Raw genomic sequence first — 17,288 nt, 5'->3', positions numbered from 1 at the left:
GCTAGAGAAAAAGAAAATCCTTGTGGCAGTTAGAGCACAGTTTCTTCCTTAGGTGTAGGAGTACATGACTTCCCCTCACCTGGCATAGCCTTAGGTCCTGTTTATAATTTGGTATCTTATTGCCACAAAGAATCTGTTCTGTGAGTCATGTGATCTCTACTGGAACATTAATGCTGCTTAGTTGTTGTGTCTAAACCATAGAAGAGAGGGGGAGTATCATTAGACATGTCTGACCTCCCATCATAGCTGGGAACTAGACTTAAATTTTTTTTCTGGGGTCCTTTTGGCCACAAGGGGGTCCACTTAGTCAGTGGGGGACTTGGGATTTATTTTTAGTTTACACTGCTAAGTGACAGAGCTTTTCTTCTTTCACTCTGAGGTTACTGGTCTCTCTCCCTTGCCACATTGTCTTCCCCAGAGGCTCAAACTGGATGCCCAGCTCTCAGTGTACAAACTCAGGTATGCAAGAAATATATCTTTATTCTTTTATTAATCTACCTAATTTATATTTTAAGCCTCCACTCTATGTTGGAAGGTGTCAGCAATGAATTTCATCATTTTGGTATTTCTCTACCTTTAAAGATATGTTTACATTTGGGGTGGGATGAAGGCTTGGTGGAGGGGTGGGTGGTTAGGTTGTGCCAAGGTATTGGGAAATCCATTTGTTCCTCATGTCAGCTGTTTGAGGAGGCACCAACCCAGATGTCCACAGTTCCTTCTGGCCTTCCTTTACCAATACTGCTGCACCTGTGCCTGCTTCCTGTTTGCATGGCCCATTTGTGCCCAGCATCTCCCTGCTATTTTGGGGCCATTCCAGGGTCTGGGAAGTTCTATAGGCTTACAACATACAGTCTTTCTTCTCTCCAGCTTGCTGCCTCCCTAAGACACAGAGGTAGAGAAGTAGGAAAGGATCCACCCTACCCAGGCCTTTGCCCTCTCACTTTTCATCCATCCTTCTTCCCACTGGTGGAGGGATGTGTTTCTAGTCTTCCAGGGAAGACCCTCTCTCCTCAAACCATTTTCTTCCAAATACTTTGGCTTTATTCCAAATCCTCTCTAGTCCTCTGAGATTTTTTTATAACACAAAACACAACTTACAGAAGTTGTGCTGTTGTTTTGCTGTTTAAAGTCATATTATTTCCCTACCTTGAGGCAATAGGACAAGGGCTTGCTGTCCAAGGCATGGAGGCAGGGAGGAAGGGGTAGGGGAATACTAAGAAAAAAAAAAAAACAATTTATTGATCATATGTGTATCACATTTAACTTTATCAGATCCTTGTGAGGTGAGCATCTGTATGTCATTGTTCTGAAACTAACAGTGAGGGGACGAAGCATTGATGGGAGTTCTTACAATATATTTGGGAACTCGCAGGTGAGGGCCTCTCCTGCCTGATTGGTCTTTAAATGTACCATCCCAACCCACCCACCTCAATCCCCATGTCTTGATCCTGCAGTCTTGGTGATCAAGCTTTCAGTTAAGAATTGGGTGATCATGAGCTAGTTAATCCAATTAAAAAAAAAAAAAAAAAAAGAATTAGGATCTGGGCTCAGAAGTCCCACAGCTGTGAAAGGCTGGCCATAGATTACTAGGCTTCTAAATATGGAACAGATTATTCCTTTCTCTGGCTATTTAAGTCTCACCTGCCTCAGTTATCAACACTGCCTCATCCTGCCTCAGTTATCAACACACGCCCTAGAGTAAATCTGTTCCCTGGGGGCGGAAATAGAAGGGGCTTGTCACGGTACACTGATGAAGGGAAAGGAAACATTAAGACGGTTTAAGTGGAAAGGCCACACACGGCTTGTACTAGAGAGACACCATGCTAAAGCAAAACGTCATTTAAAAAAATTCTGACTTGTCATGTGCTCGGAAATGCTCAAATGGGTACAACCATCACCAGGGTGGGACGGGAGGGCAGGGGGAAATAAAATATGAAGCATCAAAAAAAAAAAAAATTCCGACTTATATTTGTGAAATTCAATAGAATCCTATTCATTAAATGGATTTTAAAATCATTTCAAAGCACATTCGGCTTTCAAAAGATGTTTGTTTAAAGAATACTGTTGGCTTTGGTCAAAAAATGAAGTTTCGGTAATGCATAGTAACAACTGTAGTGTAATTACTGGCTGCAAAATACCAGGTGCCAGACCAACCCTTTTCTAACCATTTAAGAGAGCCAAGCCAAGCAAAAATGCCCAGCCTAGCCTTACCCAGAAGTTCAAAAGCTCGGCCTTTGTTACCAGGAAACAATTAATTCAAAGAGCAAAGCCATTATTAGGCACAACCAGGTATTTTGTTGTAAACATCTTTTGTTAATACATGTTGAAAGCTGAACTTTCTCACATTTGAATGAAAGAGGGCTGCTTAAAGAGAGTTTAAACCAAGCCAGGTTCAAGATTTTTTTTCTTTTCTTTCTTTTTATATTTCTGACATCATATCTGTGGGATCCACACAGTGGGGAGGTGCTGGCCTTGGAATCCATGGTTCCCCAGCTTTCATTTTAATTTAGAATTACAATGTTCTCTGTTAGCGTCAAGGGAATGAACCTGAAGAGAAAAGACCAAACATAGGATGGTTACAGGGAAGAAAAATATGAAAAGACCTAAAGATGCACTTCCTCATTATATGTAAGGAACCTATTTCCTAGAATCCTATAAAAAGCTCAAGTGAATTTGCTTCAGTTAATAAATGTGCCGGGCGCGGTGGCTCAAGCCTGTAATCCCAGCACTTTGGGAGGCCGAGACGGGCGGATCACGAGGTCAGGAGATCGAGACCATCCTGGCTAACACGGTGAAACCCCGTCTCTACTAAAAAATACAGAAAACTAGCCGGGCGCGGTGGCGGGCGCCTGTAGTCCCAGCTACTCGGGAGGCTGAGACAGGAGAATGGCGTGAACCCGGGAGGCGGAGCTTGCAGTGAGCTGAGATCTGGCCACTGCACTCCAGCCTGGGGGACAGAGCGAGACTCCGTCTCAAAAAAAAAAAAAAAAAAAAAAAAAAAAAAAAAAAATAAATGTGATTTAATTATAATGATAATACCACAGCATATGTTTTGTTTCCTCTTTTTTAATTGCTTCCTGTTAATTATTGAGAGAAGAAATTCAGTGTAACTTTTTTGTATTCTGATAATGATGAGGCTGTCTCATGTATTCTGTATGTGCTTCACAATGTATGCGTATGTGTGTGTATATAGTTAAGTTGAAGAAGATGGCCATGTGTGGTCGCTACAGACAGATGTAAGGCTAAAGAAGGGGCTCCATGGTGTTAGAGCAAAACCCCATCATAAAAAGCTCTTTGCTATACTTAGGACCTGATTGTATCGGGAAGAAAAACATTCAGTCTTGGAATGACCTGAAAAACCTATGGTATGAACCTACTCCCCTTTCCTCACCCTGGTATTAGAATGAAGTTCTACAGTTCAGCTAAAGTGACCAATTCACTTTGGTTCATCCATGTTCCATGTCTCAGGAAGACAGGAAGAGTCTGGGCTACCCTAGGTTCAGCTGATGGAGTCTAATGGCCCCGTATGCCTCTTCACCAGTAGGATAGTGGTGGCTGACATCACTGACATGGACTGTGGGGCTGGGACTGTTCTGACCACCTTATGTGTCCCTCTCATTTGGTCCTCACAGTGTCCTGAAAAGTTGGGTGGCTATCTGCGTTTCACACATGAAGAAACCAAGGAAAAGGGAGAGTAAGCTATTAGGTTGAACTACGTGGAATTCCTGTTTGTGTAGATCAAAAAGGTTAAATATCAGCAAATGCATATTATTCAACCTACAACTTGCCCAATATCACAGAGTTGGTAGGTGGTGACCCCAGAGTTTGAACTCTTAACTACCCAGGATCATAGCTACATATCTATATTACAGATGACAGACCCAGGCTCAAAGCAAATGCACTATTTTATTTATATATATATATATATATTTATCAGTAATTAGTAAATTATGTCCTTTCTTCTCCAGTCTGTGGCTTCAACTGCTGATTTTATTCAGGTCATAGTGTGAAAGTTGGCTCAAGTCAGACAAGACTGCCCTGCCTGTGGCCTGTTCCTGCTGCGCAGCTAAAAGCAGCTCATCAAACCAGCTCTTTCAGGCTGGCTGCCTCAAAACCTGCCTGCCTAAAAATATCTTTCTCTCAGATGGCACACAACCATACACTCCATCTCCCCAGCTGAGCTTCCCACCATTAGAACGACTCAGCTACCCACATGCCTTCCACCCAAGCCATTGTTAAAATTCAACTGTGAACCCTATAATCCTCTCCTGTTAACACACTAATGTTTAGTTTATCAGGTTACATGAACTCGATCTTGGATCAAGTGAAGTTTGTTTGGGCCTTGGGCTACAGATGGGTAAGGTCAGGTGCATGAGAGTGAATCATGGACCATTAGATGTGGCAGTAACATTAGAAGCTGTACTGGCCAGTCCCAGCATTTTACAGACGAGGAAACTGATGTTTAGGTGCCAAAGCCTAGGTGTCTTGACTTCAGGGTGACCAACCATCCCAGTTTGCCTGGGACTGAGGAATTTCCTGGCTGTAGAACTTTCAGTGTTCAAACCTGGGAAGTCCCAGACAAACTGGAACAGACTGACCACCGTGCTTATTTGGGAGCCCAAAACTCTTCCACTTGTCTGGACAAGTCAGGTTTGAGCGCGCCCTTGCAGTAAGACTCCCCAGGCTGCTTGGTACAGCTCAAAAATGCCAGGTGGGGAAATGACCACTAACCTGGTTTACCAAGGCTGGGTCCCCTTCAGTCTCTAAGCATGGACTTGGATGCCATGCGGGAGCAGCCTATTGCCCCATGACTGACCAAAGTGTTGGCCTCTTGGGCCACAGCATTTAGGGAAGCTGGTTTCATAGAGATGGTCTCAGAAAATAAGGCTGTGGTATGGTTTATGTACTTCATAGAGATAGGGCCACTGTGTCAGTCACAGCTCTGTGGTTCTCAAAGCCTGTGGGTGGAGTGCTGCTGCTGTTTGTCTCTGCTGCACATGGCTGCACAGAGGTTGGGAATGGAGAAGTATTTGGGCAGGGAGATGGATCAGCAGGGTTCCCCATGCTATCATCATTTCCTTTTTTAGAAGTTTTGTCATTTAGAGGTTTTGAATCTTGCAATAAGCGGTCATCCTTGATTAACTTTGGACTTTTTCCCTTAAATGTCAGGCACCTAATTTTAAACTTTTTCCTGGTTTTACTTCTCCTCCCAGGCTATTTTGTCCTCAGTCCTTGGTTGCTTGGCAGTTGTTTCCAATATAGCGCCTCCTGCTTTCTGTTCAGCTGGGATCCAGCTCTAGCTCATGCCCTATACCTGGGGCCTACGTGTGTAAACTAAAGAAGGGAAGGAGGCTGGGCGTGGTGGCTCACGCCTGTAATCCCAGCACTTTGGGAGGCCAAGGTGGGCGGATCACGAGGTCAGGAGATCGAGACCATCCTGGCCAATGTGGTGAAACCCTGTCTCTACTAAAAATACAAAAATTAGCTGGGCATGGTGGTGCATGCCTGTAATCCCAGCTACTTGGGAGGCTGAGGTAGGAGAATAACTTGAACCAGGGAGTCGGAGGTTGCAGTGAGCTGAGATCACGCCACCACACTCCAGCCTGGGCGACAGAGCGAGACTCTGTCTCAAAAAAAAAAAAAAAGAAGGAAATCAGGAGACAAGGAAGGAATAACACAAGAATCCCAGCCAGGCAAAATTGTTAGTGCAAGTTCTCTTCAATATTCTCTTTCCTGCATGCATTGTTTTAACATACCCCCAAACCCACCTCCACTTCCATCCCTACCTCTACACACATCTACGAGCATCTAAACTTTCCACGATCCACGCTTGCTCTCAACCATCACTAAAATGGCCTTAGTGCCCAAATAACAAATTTACTGATCTGGTAAATGAATCCCTGATGATGGGGGTTAAAGTTAGAGGTGCAGCCCTCAGAAGTGAATCTTAACTTTGATCTTTATAGTTAATATCCTGCCGAGGCTATCTTAACACTTTAATAAATGTAGTTCTTATGGAGGAACTGTGGCGCTGGGAGGGCAGGTAGTGGCAGGAAGCAGAGTGGAGGATTATTTCTGGAAGAGCTCTGTGATGAGCTCTTTTTTTCTTTTTAACAAAGAAAAATACAGGATGCCCAGTTGGATTTGAATTTCACATAAACAACAAATAATTTTTTGGTATAAATATGCTCCATGCAATATTTGGGATATACATATACCAAAAATTACTTCTTATCTGAAATTCAAATTTAACGGGGCATCCTGTATTTTACCTGGCAATTCTATCTGTGACCTGTGATGGCTCCTAAATGTGCAGCCTGTGCAGTAGAGGGGCAGGATTGCTGTGGAGTTCAGAAGTTTCCAAATTCTGGCAGAAGGCAACCACCCCTTCAGGGAGGGCATTGCACGATATAGTCAAGTGAAATTGCTGCCCCCACAGCCAACCCTGCTGATGCCTGCGGGCATCCAAGGCAGGCCTGAATGGAGCATGCCCAGAGACTGGCCAAGGTGCCAGTAAAGTGGGTGTGTTCTGCCAGATCCTTCCAAGAACGTAAAGTGTCTAGTTCTGGTGCTGACAGTTGACCTAATATCCACCACACTAGAACACTATTTTTAGGTCTGAGGAAGGAGTGCAAGATTTTAAAAATAAGGTAGTAGATATAGGGAAATTACATTCAAGAAGCTCAATCCTGAATGTGAGTTTAAGACCAGGAAATGCAATATATTAGATCTAGCAAAGGTTAGTACAAGTAGCTTTCCATATATAAATACCTAACACTGACCATGCATGGTGGCTCACATCTGTAATCCCAGCACTTTGGGAGGCCAAGGTGGGCAGAATCACTTGAGGCCAGGAGTTCAAGACCAGCCTGGCCAACGTGGTGAAACACCATCTCTGCCAAAAAATAAAAAAAATTAGCCAGATGTGGTGGTACGCATCTGTAGTCCTAGCTACTTGGGAGGCTGAGGCATGAGAATTGACTGAACCCGGGAAGTAGAGGTTGCAGTGAGCCAAGATCGTACCACTGTACTCCAGCCCGGGTGACAGAGTGAAACTGTGTCTCAAAAATAAATAAATAAATAAATAAATAAATAAATAAATAAATACCTAAGACTTTTCTTTCGCTTTTTTTAATGAACAAAGGTAATGCTACTAGCTTTAGGAAAATTGCCTTTACCACCCATAATGTTTTGTTTTCAAGTAATAAAGACAGAGGCTATTTTGTTGTCTGCTATTAGTTTCCATATATAGCCTACAGTTATACCCTGTCTACACATCCAGATCTACTCTCTACCCTTCTCTGTCCTGCTCTATCCTCTGGGAAGCTGACCCCTTATGGACTTCTTTCCCTTCTGGATTCTGACTGGGGCCAGCCAGTGGGAAACAACAATAAGAGATCAGATGGTGGGAAGACAGAAAGATCAGAAGAGTAGCTTTATTCTTGTTGATGTTTATTAAAATGCTTATGGTTTCAACAACCTGGTAAAAAGCACTCAATAAAATAGAAGCAGATTCATACTTCTTTAACATGATACAACACATCTAGCCGGCATTCTGCTTGATGGGGAAAGGCTAGAGGTAGCCCCAATAAAGATAGGAATAGACGGGGTGCTCACTATCATAATTACTATGTAAAATTTTACTGAAGGTACTAGCCATCATGACTTGGCTTTATAAAAACTTCAAGTATAAAAATAGGAATGTAAGAAAAATATTTTCACTATTTGTAGATGATGTGACTCTGATTTCAAACCCAAGAGACTCGACTGAAAAATTATTATAAACAATAAGACAATTCAGTAAAGTATAAAGGTGGAAAATTAATATAAAGAAACCAATCAATCTTATATGTGCAAATAATAACCTACTGGAGGATATAAGGATGAATGACCTTATTTAAAGTAGCAATAGAAAAAATAAAATACTTAGGAACAAATTTAACAAGAAATGGGCATGTCCTATATGTAGAGAACTTTAAAATAAAACCAAGGAACCCAAACAAGGTTAGAAAAAATAGAAAGACATACCTGGGTAGGAAAACTAAAAATTGTTAAAATGTCATATCTCCCTAAGTTAATTTAACATTTTAACACAATTCCAATAAAAAGTACCATTTTTTCCCCTTTCAAATTTGACAAGAGAGTTTTCAAATGTGTATGTGTGAGGGAGAAAGTGGAATGGTTATTTGACAAGAGAGTTCTCAAATGTATATGTGTGAGGGAGAATGTGGAATGGTTAGCCCTACCGGATATTAAAAAACATTATAAAGCCTCAGTAGTTAAAACAGTGTGGGACTGGTCCATAAATGGACATACAGATCAACAGAATAAATGAAAATGTTCTGATATAAATCCAGATACACATAGGAATTTGTATACGATGAAGGTGATATTGCAAATCACTAGGGAAAAGAGAGACTGACTATTCAATATATGGTATTGAACTAGTTGTAACAAGTTAGCCTAGTTCTAGGCAGGCTGTAACTAGGTAGCCATCTGGAATAAAACCGGATCTCTACTTTATACTATACACTAAATTACAAAGACATCATATATTTAAATGTGAAAAACCAAATTAAAATTACTAGAGGAAAATATGAGAAAATGCCATTATAACCTTGAAAGGTCCTTGTAAATGTGACTTAAAATATATAAGCCATTAAAAATTGATAAATTCAATTATGTAAAAATAAAAAATGTCTGTGTGGCAAAGAAACAAAATCACCATAATCAAAGTTAAAAGACAAATGACAAACTGGGAAAAGTATTTTCAACTCATATCACAAAGTACGAATATCCCTTATATACAAAATACTACTAGAAATAAATAAGATTTTAAAAATCAACAACCCAATAGAAAAATGGGCAGTAATATGGATATGTTTGTCACATTTTCAAAAATCTAAAAGTTTGACAATCTAACTTATGGTATTATACATCGGTACAACTCCATAATTTGGCAAGATCTCTCAGTCTTATAAGTGCACATATCCTTGACCCAAGAGGCACTTTTCAATGACTTTATCCTGTGAATATACTTGACACATAAAATGACCTATTATTAATAATTAAATTTATTTAATCATTTCATAATGTGTGTGTGTATATATATATATCATAACATCACATTGTACCTCATCAATATATACAATTATCATTTGTCAATTAAAATAAAATTTTAAAAATCATTTAAAAAATGGCCAGCCACGGTGGCTCACACCTGTAATCCCAGCATTTTGGGAGGCCAACGTGGGCGGATCACCTGAGATTAGGAATTCAAGACCAGCCCGGCCAACATGGTAAAACCCCATTTCTACTAATAATACAAAAATTAGCCAGGCGTGGTGGTGCTATAGCGCCTGTAGTCGGAGCTACTCAGAAGGCTGAGGCATGAGAATCACTTGAACCGGGAGGTGGAGGTTGTGGTGAGTCGAGATCGCACCACTGCACTCCAGCCTGGGTGACAGAGTGAAACTGTGTCTCAAAAAAAAAAAAAAAAAAAATTAAAAAATCACCTAGGTCAAGGTAACTTATTGCAGCATTACTTGTAAAAGCAAGATTAGAAACAATCCAGTGTTCATCAATATGAAACTAGTTAAATAAATCATGATGCATCCATGTAATTGAATATTACGCAGCTTTAGAAAGAAATACATAGAGGTGCAGCAGCTCATGTCTGTAATCCCAGCACTTTGGGAGGCCGCGGTTGGTGAATCATGAGGTCAGGAGATGGAGACCAGGCTGGCCAACATGATGAAACCCTGTCTCTACTAAAGGTACAAAAAATTAGCTGGGCGTGATGGTAGGCACGGTAATCCCAGCTACTCAGGAGACTGAGACAGGAGAATCGCTTGAACCCAGGAGGCAGATGTTGCAGTGAGCAGAGATCGCGCCACTGTAGTCCACCCCTGGTGACACAGTGAGACTCCGTCTCAAAAAAAAAAAAAGAAAAGAAAGAAATACATAAAGAATGAAGATGTACCACATAGTATATTGATAAACAGTACAAACCTCTAAGACATTTTTAATGAAAGACACAAGATGTAGAACCATATGCACTGTTTGCTAACTTTTGTTTGAAAAATGAGAAAAATAGAGTATATATTTGCTTATATATATACACACATATGAGTATATTTATACAGGGTATATATTATAGTATATATAATATGATAGTATTTAGTATAGAGTATATATTTGCTTATATATACATATGAGTATATATAGATAGTATATATTATAGTATATATAATACAATAGTATTTAGTATATAGAGAGTATATATTTGCTTATACATACATTTCTGGGGAAAAGTGAAGAGATTTAGTGAATGGAAGATAGAGTAGGGAGATTAACTTTTTACTTTTTATATTTTTTACATATTGAAATCATGAGGATTAAATATTAAATATATAAAAAGTGCTTATTAAAAAATCAAACAATACGGAAATATGTAAGGTGAGAAGTAACGTTCCCCTACCCTTAAACCTGCCACTCAGAGAAAACCAACATGAATAGTCTGTTACATACCTTACGGGATTTAGTCATTGAGAAACAGATAGGAGACTTCAAAAAACTATTTATTAGGCAAGGAAAGCATTAGTTTCTGGGTCCTGGCAGTCACGTTGTTCTGGCACTGCCAAATCCACTTAGACCACATACAAGCAGCTGAGAAAAATGTCGATCTCTTGCTGCCGGCCCACAGTGAGCTGCTCTCAAGAGACCTCACCCAATCCTACGGGAGTTCAGTCATATGTAAAATAAGAAGTTAGAAAATAATTCTGAATTAGGCTGGCATTTTAAAAGTGAATAGTAGAGGCCATTAACTCTACCAAATTAAGTATTATGGTAGATTTTAAATTAAGACATTAGCATTTCAGTAAATGAAAATGCTCATGTAGTCTGCAAATTCTTGGCAGTATTATCACAGAATTCAGCCAGTAAGGGCTCCTAAGTTACAAACATGAAGAGTCCCAAAGAACACAAAGAATTATTCTTTATTTTCCACTGCTAATATTAAAAATTTTAAAAAATATATTCTAGATGGAGCCTGCTAGTTCACTAGTGCAATAAAGCGAGCCTCACATTACTGAGACCTCCTCACAATCCTGTTCCTTTGCCTCAGAAAATTCCTGGATGAGTAGAATATGAATGTTATAAATATTTATTAACAAAAATATATACAAAATGAAATACACAGCCTTCCCATTTCAACATAAATACTGAGGTCTCTTGCCAAACCAGCAGTTGATATTTTAATACATGTGCCCTAATGCAACAAAACAGTGTTTATGCAACACTCTTTCCCGTCGTCTTATAAAAGCAGTCTGTTGATGTTGGAACAAACCTTAGAAAGTTTAGTCATGCAATTGTTCATTCAATTAAGGAACATTTACCGAGTATCTCCACATAGCAGGTCAAGTAAAAAGTAACAGAGATAAGATGAATAGCACCATCTCCGGCTCTTGAATTTAAGTCTAAGCCAATTCTTTTATTTTTATATCAAAGAATCTCTAGGTTTCTCAAGTTCAGACCAGAACTCTTCATTATGTCAAATATCATGCATTTATAAAAAGAACTAAATATTTTATATTTGTAGGTTGGCAGTCGTCTATTCTTCCATCAATGTTGTTCACATAGTCATTTTTTGCTTTCAGATGATTATTTCAGAGGATCTGACTGCTCTTCATCTTCATTAATAACTTTAAATATATTATGCCAGTTAGCCTCACAACAACCCTCATTTTACAGACTAGGAAACTTTTGTCAGTCATGCTGAATTACTTTCTCAGACTCTCACAGCTAGTATCTAAACTCAGGTCTGCCTGTCTCGCACTTATATTCTCTACACAATAGTAAACAGCAGGATTTGTAGAAATGTAGGCTAGAGAAATTGTAATTTCTATTAATTACATGATTGTCATTTGTTAAAACCTCAGCTGCTTCACAGATAATTTCTTAGAGAAAAGTGTACTATGACAGTAAACACAATGTGTTTCTGAGGTTCATAAGACCATGAAATGATACTGGGTAACTGTTAGTTTCCGTCATTACAATATTGTACATTAAAATGATAAACATATAAGTGAAGTTACTATTTTGATCGTATTTCTTTACCCTTTATCATCAAACCTTCCTACAGCCTTATCTTTTGTTCATTTGAACTGCTTTCCTATACATCTTTTGACTATCCATGTTGTTTATTATATCTTTAAAGGTACCATAATATTTTTATATTATATTATTATGTTTTTAAAAGATACTTGATCTTTCTTCTTCTAGTCACATTGGTGTGACTCTTCTCCTAACACACTCTTTCTACATAAGCTTTCTGAAAAATAAGGCATTCACTCGCAGTGAATGATCAATGCATAGCTCGCTCAGAGCAGGGTACACATTTTTGAAATTATGAAGGTGATCTGTAGTAAAAGACACAACTTGAGTTGAATATGATAATCTGATAGAATCTGGTGCTGATTGTCAGCTTTGAAGACCTCAGACTACAGAATCAGACTACAAAATCTTAGAGTGATATTCTTCTAGTGAGCCACTAGCAATCAGATAGAGGTTTCTAGGAGCCCTCGTATTTTCTGTTTTATGTATTTACAGATTTGGATCAAGAGCAGAGGGTTAGTAAGCCTTAATCAAGAAAGCAAAAACAAATACATGGAAATCTTAAATTGAATTCCAACATGAAAATTACGGCACAGTTTATACAGCTTTATGATATCCCAGTTGCATAAAATTATACTTCACCCTGCAAATAATGTCATACAATTAAATGAGGTCTATGGCAAATACTGTCATATAGATCACGATCCCCACAATGTTTAATTATTCACAAAGCATTGGGAGGTGTCTTGGGGCCTGGCCCAGTGAAAAGAGCAAAGGTTTTGAAACAGCCAAATCTAGAATTTCACATGAGCTCTTCCACGGAATCTTGGCCAAGTTACTGAATCAGATTGAACTCAGCTTTATCACCTGTAAAATGGTTATTGCTAGTATCAGTAATGACACATATAAAGTGTTTGGAAGGAGAGCTTTGTACATAATGCTCAATAAACTCAAGTTTTACCTGAGGCACTTCACACAGTACACAACAGTGTTCTTAAATTAAATTGAATTGATTATAAGGAGAGCAAGTGTTGGTATTATCTAATTTTCCAACCAGAGTGGGCAATTGAAAAGATGTATTTCCTGCTAATATAGCACTTACTTTCCCAGGAGGCTAGATTGGGCAAACTTTAGGAAGAAATGTCTCCATATATAGTGTACAAAAAAATCTCCCTCTAGCTTATGAATCCGTATTGTCACAAAACATCTATTCAGTGTTTAGAGCTTTTTAAAAAATAAAAAATAAAAAATAAAAAAATTACAGTGACTTTTTTAGGATAGATAATAGATATTTTAACCAATTTGATTTAAATTGTTAATGGTGTCATCTAGGAATTTAAGGGAAGAACAGTCAAGAAAAAGAAAGAAACAGGTAATAGTTGTTGCATCTCAATGCAGTTCAGAAAACATTAGTAGGTCCACCAGCGCGTGGTAGTAGAAAAAATTCTGAGGCACCAGTTGAAAGTAAAAGTTTGGTATTTTATAGTTTCCTTTTGTAAGAACTCAAGTTTGTGTTAAGTTGCATATTTATATTTTCTGGAATTTTTGTGTCATTTTATCAATAGTTAATAATACTGTTTCACCATAACTCCTCTTTGATTATGTAATCAGCAAAGTTTTTAACAATAAAGCATATTTTAGGAGTATATACCTTCCTCTCAGTCAATGTATAGAAAATATTACATTGTGTATTAAAACCACGGTGCCATGACAAGATGGTCAACATCTTTAGTCATCAGGAAAATGCAAATTGTAACTACAATTGTGTGTGTATACTTATCAAATTGTATACTTTATATATACGTAATTTATTTTGTATCAATTAGACCTCATTAAAGGTATTTTTAAAATATTATGTGGATTTTGCAGAAAATGAAAAGAGAAACCCCTGACCTCAGCTATCAGGTTGGCTACATCAACTGTTTGCCTCTTTTGCATCATCAGCTACTTCCTGACTCTGGGCAAGTGTGATGTTTTATTACTGGACTATAAGGACCTTCAGCGTAGAATCCATGTTTAACTCAACAGAGTCTTCCCTCAAACTCTCTCACTAAGTATTCAACTGTTGTTTTTAAAATGAAACATAAATTGCTTGGATCGTTTTTGGTGACTCATTTCAGAAAACATTTCTACCCAAATTCCCTAATGAACCCTTATGATTTTTTGAACCACGCATGGGACGCAGCATATCTTCATGCTTAAGAACTTTAAAGTCAGTGACTTGTTCAGCTACTTACTAACCGCTTGACCATAGATAAAATTATCTTGCCTCTTCAGGTCTCAGTTTCCTCATTTCTAAAGTGGGACAGTAAAGGACCTATGTCTTGGGTTTCCTTAGAGGATTAAATGATATAACCCATATAAAGTACATGGGCCATATTTAGCACACAATAAATACTTGTTGTTTTTGTTGTGTTGTTATTGCTTTCCATATCCCTAATATGTTGTAGAGAAATCAAGAATCTAAAATTTCGGGTTATTATGCATAGTAAGCACACAAGAACTGTTAGCAGGGAAAAAGGCAAGTGAATTCACACATTCACCATTACAAAGTTTTGACAGTTTATGAACTCCAAAGACTAAAATATTCCATCTTTCATCAGGAGAAAGAAAACGTGATGAACAAGTTACCTGAATCTTACAGGAGGGATAGCTCTAAACTGACATTAAAGTTATCTGCATGTTAGGCTTTTTAGAATCACACAGTTAGAGGAATTTAATTTATTGGAAGAAGCAAAAGGGTTTTAATACCTTATAGTCTTCTCAGGACATTTTGATTCTTGTTCTTAGACCTTTTCATTAAAAAAGAAAAATTAAAAATCTGCCGGTAGGTAGAGAGACTAAAGTTGCAAACAGCTCATTTACTTTCTCCCTACACTTCACACTGAAGTTCTTAAATGTAGAAATCCTGTTCTCCTATTTGTTTGCAAGTTTTCTCTCTAGTGAAAAATACTTCATCATTTTGTCCTTGGGGAATTAATTAAATAGAATATGGAAAAATGTCATCTTTAGGGAGTTTTGCTGTGAGTACTCTCAATAAATACAGCACAAGCCAAGAGACTCTACAGAGACCTGACCTAGAGTAGATGAAACCTGGGCCATTGTCAGATAGTCATTTCCTTGAGCTTTGAGCCAGTCACGTAATTGTTTTGTCACCTCTGATTTGTAATATTGGGCCTAATCGCATCTCCCTGATTTGTAGGGAGTGTTTATAAAATATATACAATAATTATTATCATTAAGCTAGATTATTAATCCCCTCCAAAAATAATGTGCTAACATGTCAACAAAATTTATGCCTTATCCTTTAGGTCTGGCCCAGTACTAGATTTGCCTTTAAAAGTCCAAGTTGGCCAGGCGCCATGGCTCACGCCTGTAATCCCAACACTTTGGGAGGCTGAGGCAAGTGGGTCACCTGAGGTCAGGAGTTCGAGACCAGCCTGGCCAACATGGTGAAACCCCATCTCACTAAAAAATACAAAAATTAGCTGGGCATAGTGTCACATGCCTGTAATCCCAGCTACTCAGGGACTGAGGCAGGAGTGTCGCTTGAACCTGGGAGGCGGAAGTGGCAGTGAGCCGAGGTCATACCACTACACTGCAGCCTGGGCAACAGAGCGAGACTCCGTATCAAAAAACAACAAAAAAGCAACCAAAAAAAAAAAAATCAATTCGTTGTATGCAAAGAACATAATACCACGAGTCAGGAAATGTTATTCTGTTTCTGGTTCTGCCAGTAATTACCTCTGTGGTCATTAGTAACCACTTCACTCTTCAGTTTCCTCAAATGTAAAAGTAGGAGTTTGGACTATATCAAGGAAGAAACATACCTGATATGCGCCACCACTCTCATAATTCTGCGCCCTTGGCAGACATTGTTAATCAATCATTGAACTTTTTCTACCAAATTGGGAAGCTGTTTCTGAATACTTTTCACCAAAGCATTGTAGGCAGTCACTACCAATGCATCAGAATTGGCAATCAAAGTGAAATTTACTTCCCATCTCCGGGCCAGAAGATTTCTAAGGTTTTTTTTAATTCTCATATTACTCAAAGGGCATGACAGTCCCTGGAATAGAAAGTATCAGAAGACAATTATGTTGGCAAACCTCATTTCCCTTTTTTATTTTCCAGCCTCCAAGAATGTTATAGATTGTCTGTAAGGTCTGTTTATGAGGATGCTCTGCTCTTCCATTCATTTTAGTCTATTTTTTGTTTCTTCAAAGTGGAAATGGTTTAATTGTTTTTATCCCTTAATTCTAAAAATGCTTTCTGTAAAGATTTGAATAATACAGAAAAATACAAAGATGGAAATGAAAATTATCTGATATTCTACTCCTATTATTAATATTTGAGAACTGGCCTTGAAGACATAGCTCTAGGCATAATGTTTTTCTGTATTTTATTTTCCCCACAAAGCAATGTTATGTTTGGGCCACTTTGCATATTATTGAGAGGCTGCAGTTCTTAATCTCTATTCATAATATTTTGTCTTTGGTAACTCATGTTCTGCTGAGTTAAACTTTGCAAATATAGCAGTAAACTGAAAGAGAAAGGATATTTAGAACCTTACAACAACTACACTTAAAGATGTGGTAAAATTCTCCAGGCTCCACTCAAATAAATACAAAATGGAAAGATTTGCAAAGCTCGTGGTTAAAATTCAATTTGGAAATAAAACAGATTCAGTGGCATAGGAGAAAAGCAAGCGTTCTTTCCTTACTCCCACACCCTACTCCCACCTTTTTTCTTCTTCTTATAAAAGTAATGTATTTTGGCCAATCACAATAACTCACGCCTGTAATCCCAGCATTTGGGGAGGCTGAGGCAGGAGGACTGCTTGAGGCCAGGAGTTTGAGACCAGCCTTGTCAACATAGTGAGACTGCCCCCTCTACAAAAAATTTTACAATTAACTGGGCATGGTGGTGCATGCTTGTCGTCCCAGCTACTCAGGAGGCCGAGGTGGGAAGATTACTTGATCCCAGGAGGTCTAGGCTGCAATGAGCCACGAATGCACGGCTGCATTCCAGCCTGGGTAACAGAGCAAGACCCTGTCTCCAAAAAAAAAAAAAAAAAAAAAACAAGTAATGCATGTTTATTTCTTTAGAACAATGCAAACACGGAAAAATGAGAAAACAAGTCATCAGTCTCCATCTAGTCAGAATAATTATGG

General features: G+C 38.6%; 2 protein-coding genes across 2 annotated transcripts in view; both read left to right on the top strand.

Annotated features, from left to right (window-relative positions):
- Positions 1–438: 438 nt before the first annotated feature.
- The window catches only part of LOC105483176 (NFE2 like bZIP transcription factor 2), a 57,235-nt gene continuing 40,385 nt past the window's right edge, over positions 439–17,288 (top strand). The window contains exon 1 of the mRNA XM_071072982.1: positions 439–459. The gene's annotated coding sequence lies outside the window, so the exon portion shown is untranslated. The remainder of the gene's footprint in view (positions 460–17,288) is intronic.
- LOC105483172 (putative uncharacterized protein FLJ44553) lies at positions 526–1,894 on the top strand. The gene has a single exon (XM_011743860.3). The coding sequence runs from the start codon at positions 526–528 to the stop codon at positions 1,066–1,068; it is 543 nt and encodes a 180-aa protein (XP_011742162.2). The 3' UTR covers positions 1,069–1,894.

This window comes from Macaca nemestrina, chromosome 11 (assembly GCF_043159975.1).
Source record: "Macaca nemestrina isolate mMacNem1 chromosome 11, mMacNem.hap1, whole genome shotgun sequence".
Classification (NCBI taxonomy): domain Eukaryota; kingdom Metazoa; phylum Chordata; class Mammalia; order Primates; family Cercopithecidae; genus Macaca; species Macaca nemestrina.
The sequence above is the reverse complement of the archived record's forward strand: the minus strand, read 5'-3'. Positions and strand labels throughout refer to the sequence as shown.

Bases quoted from the DNA above. Each gene is read 5' to 3' on its own strand.
- LOC105483172 (XM_011743860.3), top strand. From the start codon at position 526: ATGTTGGAAGGTGTCAGCAATGAATTTCATCATTTTGGTATTTCTCTA.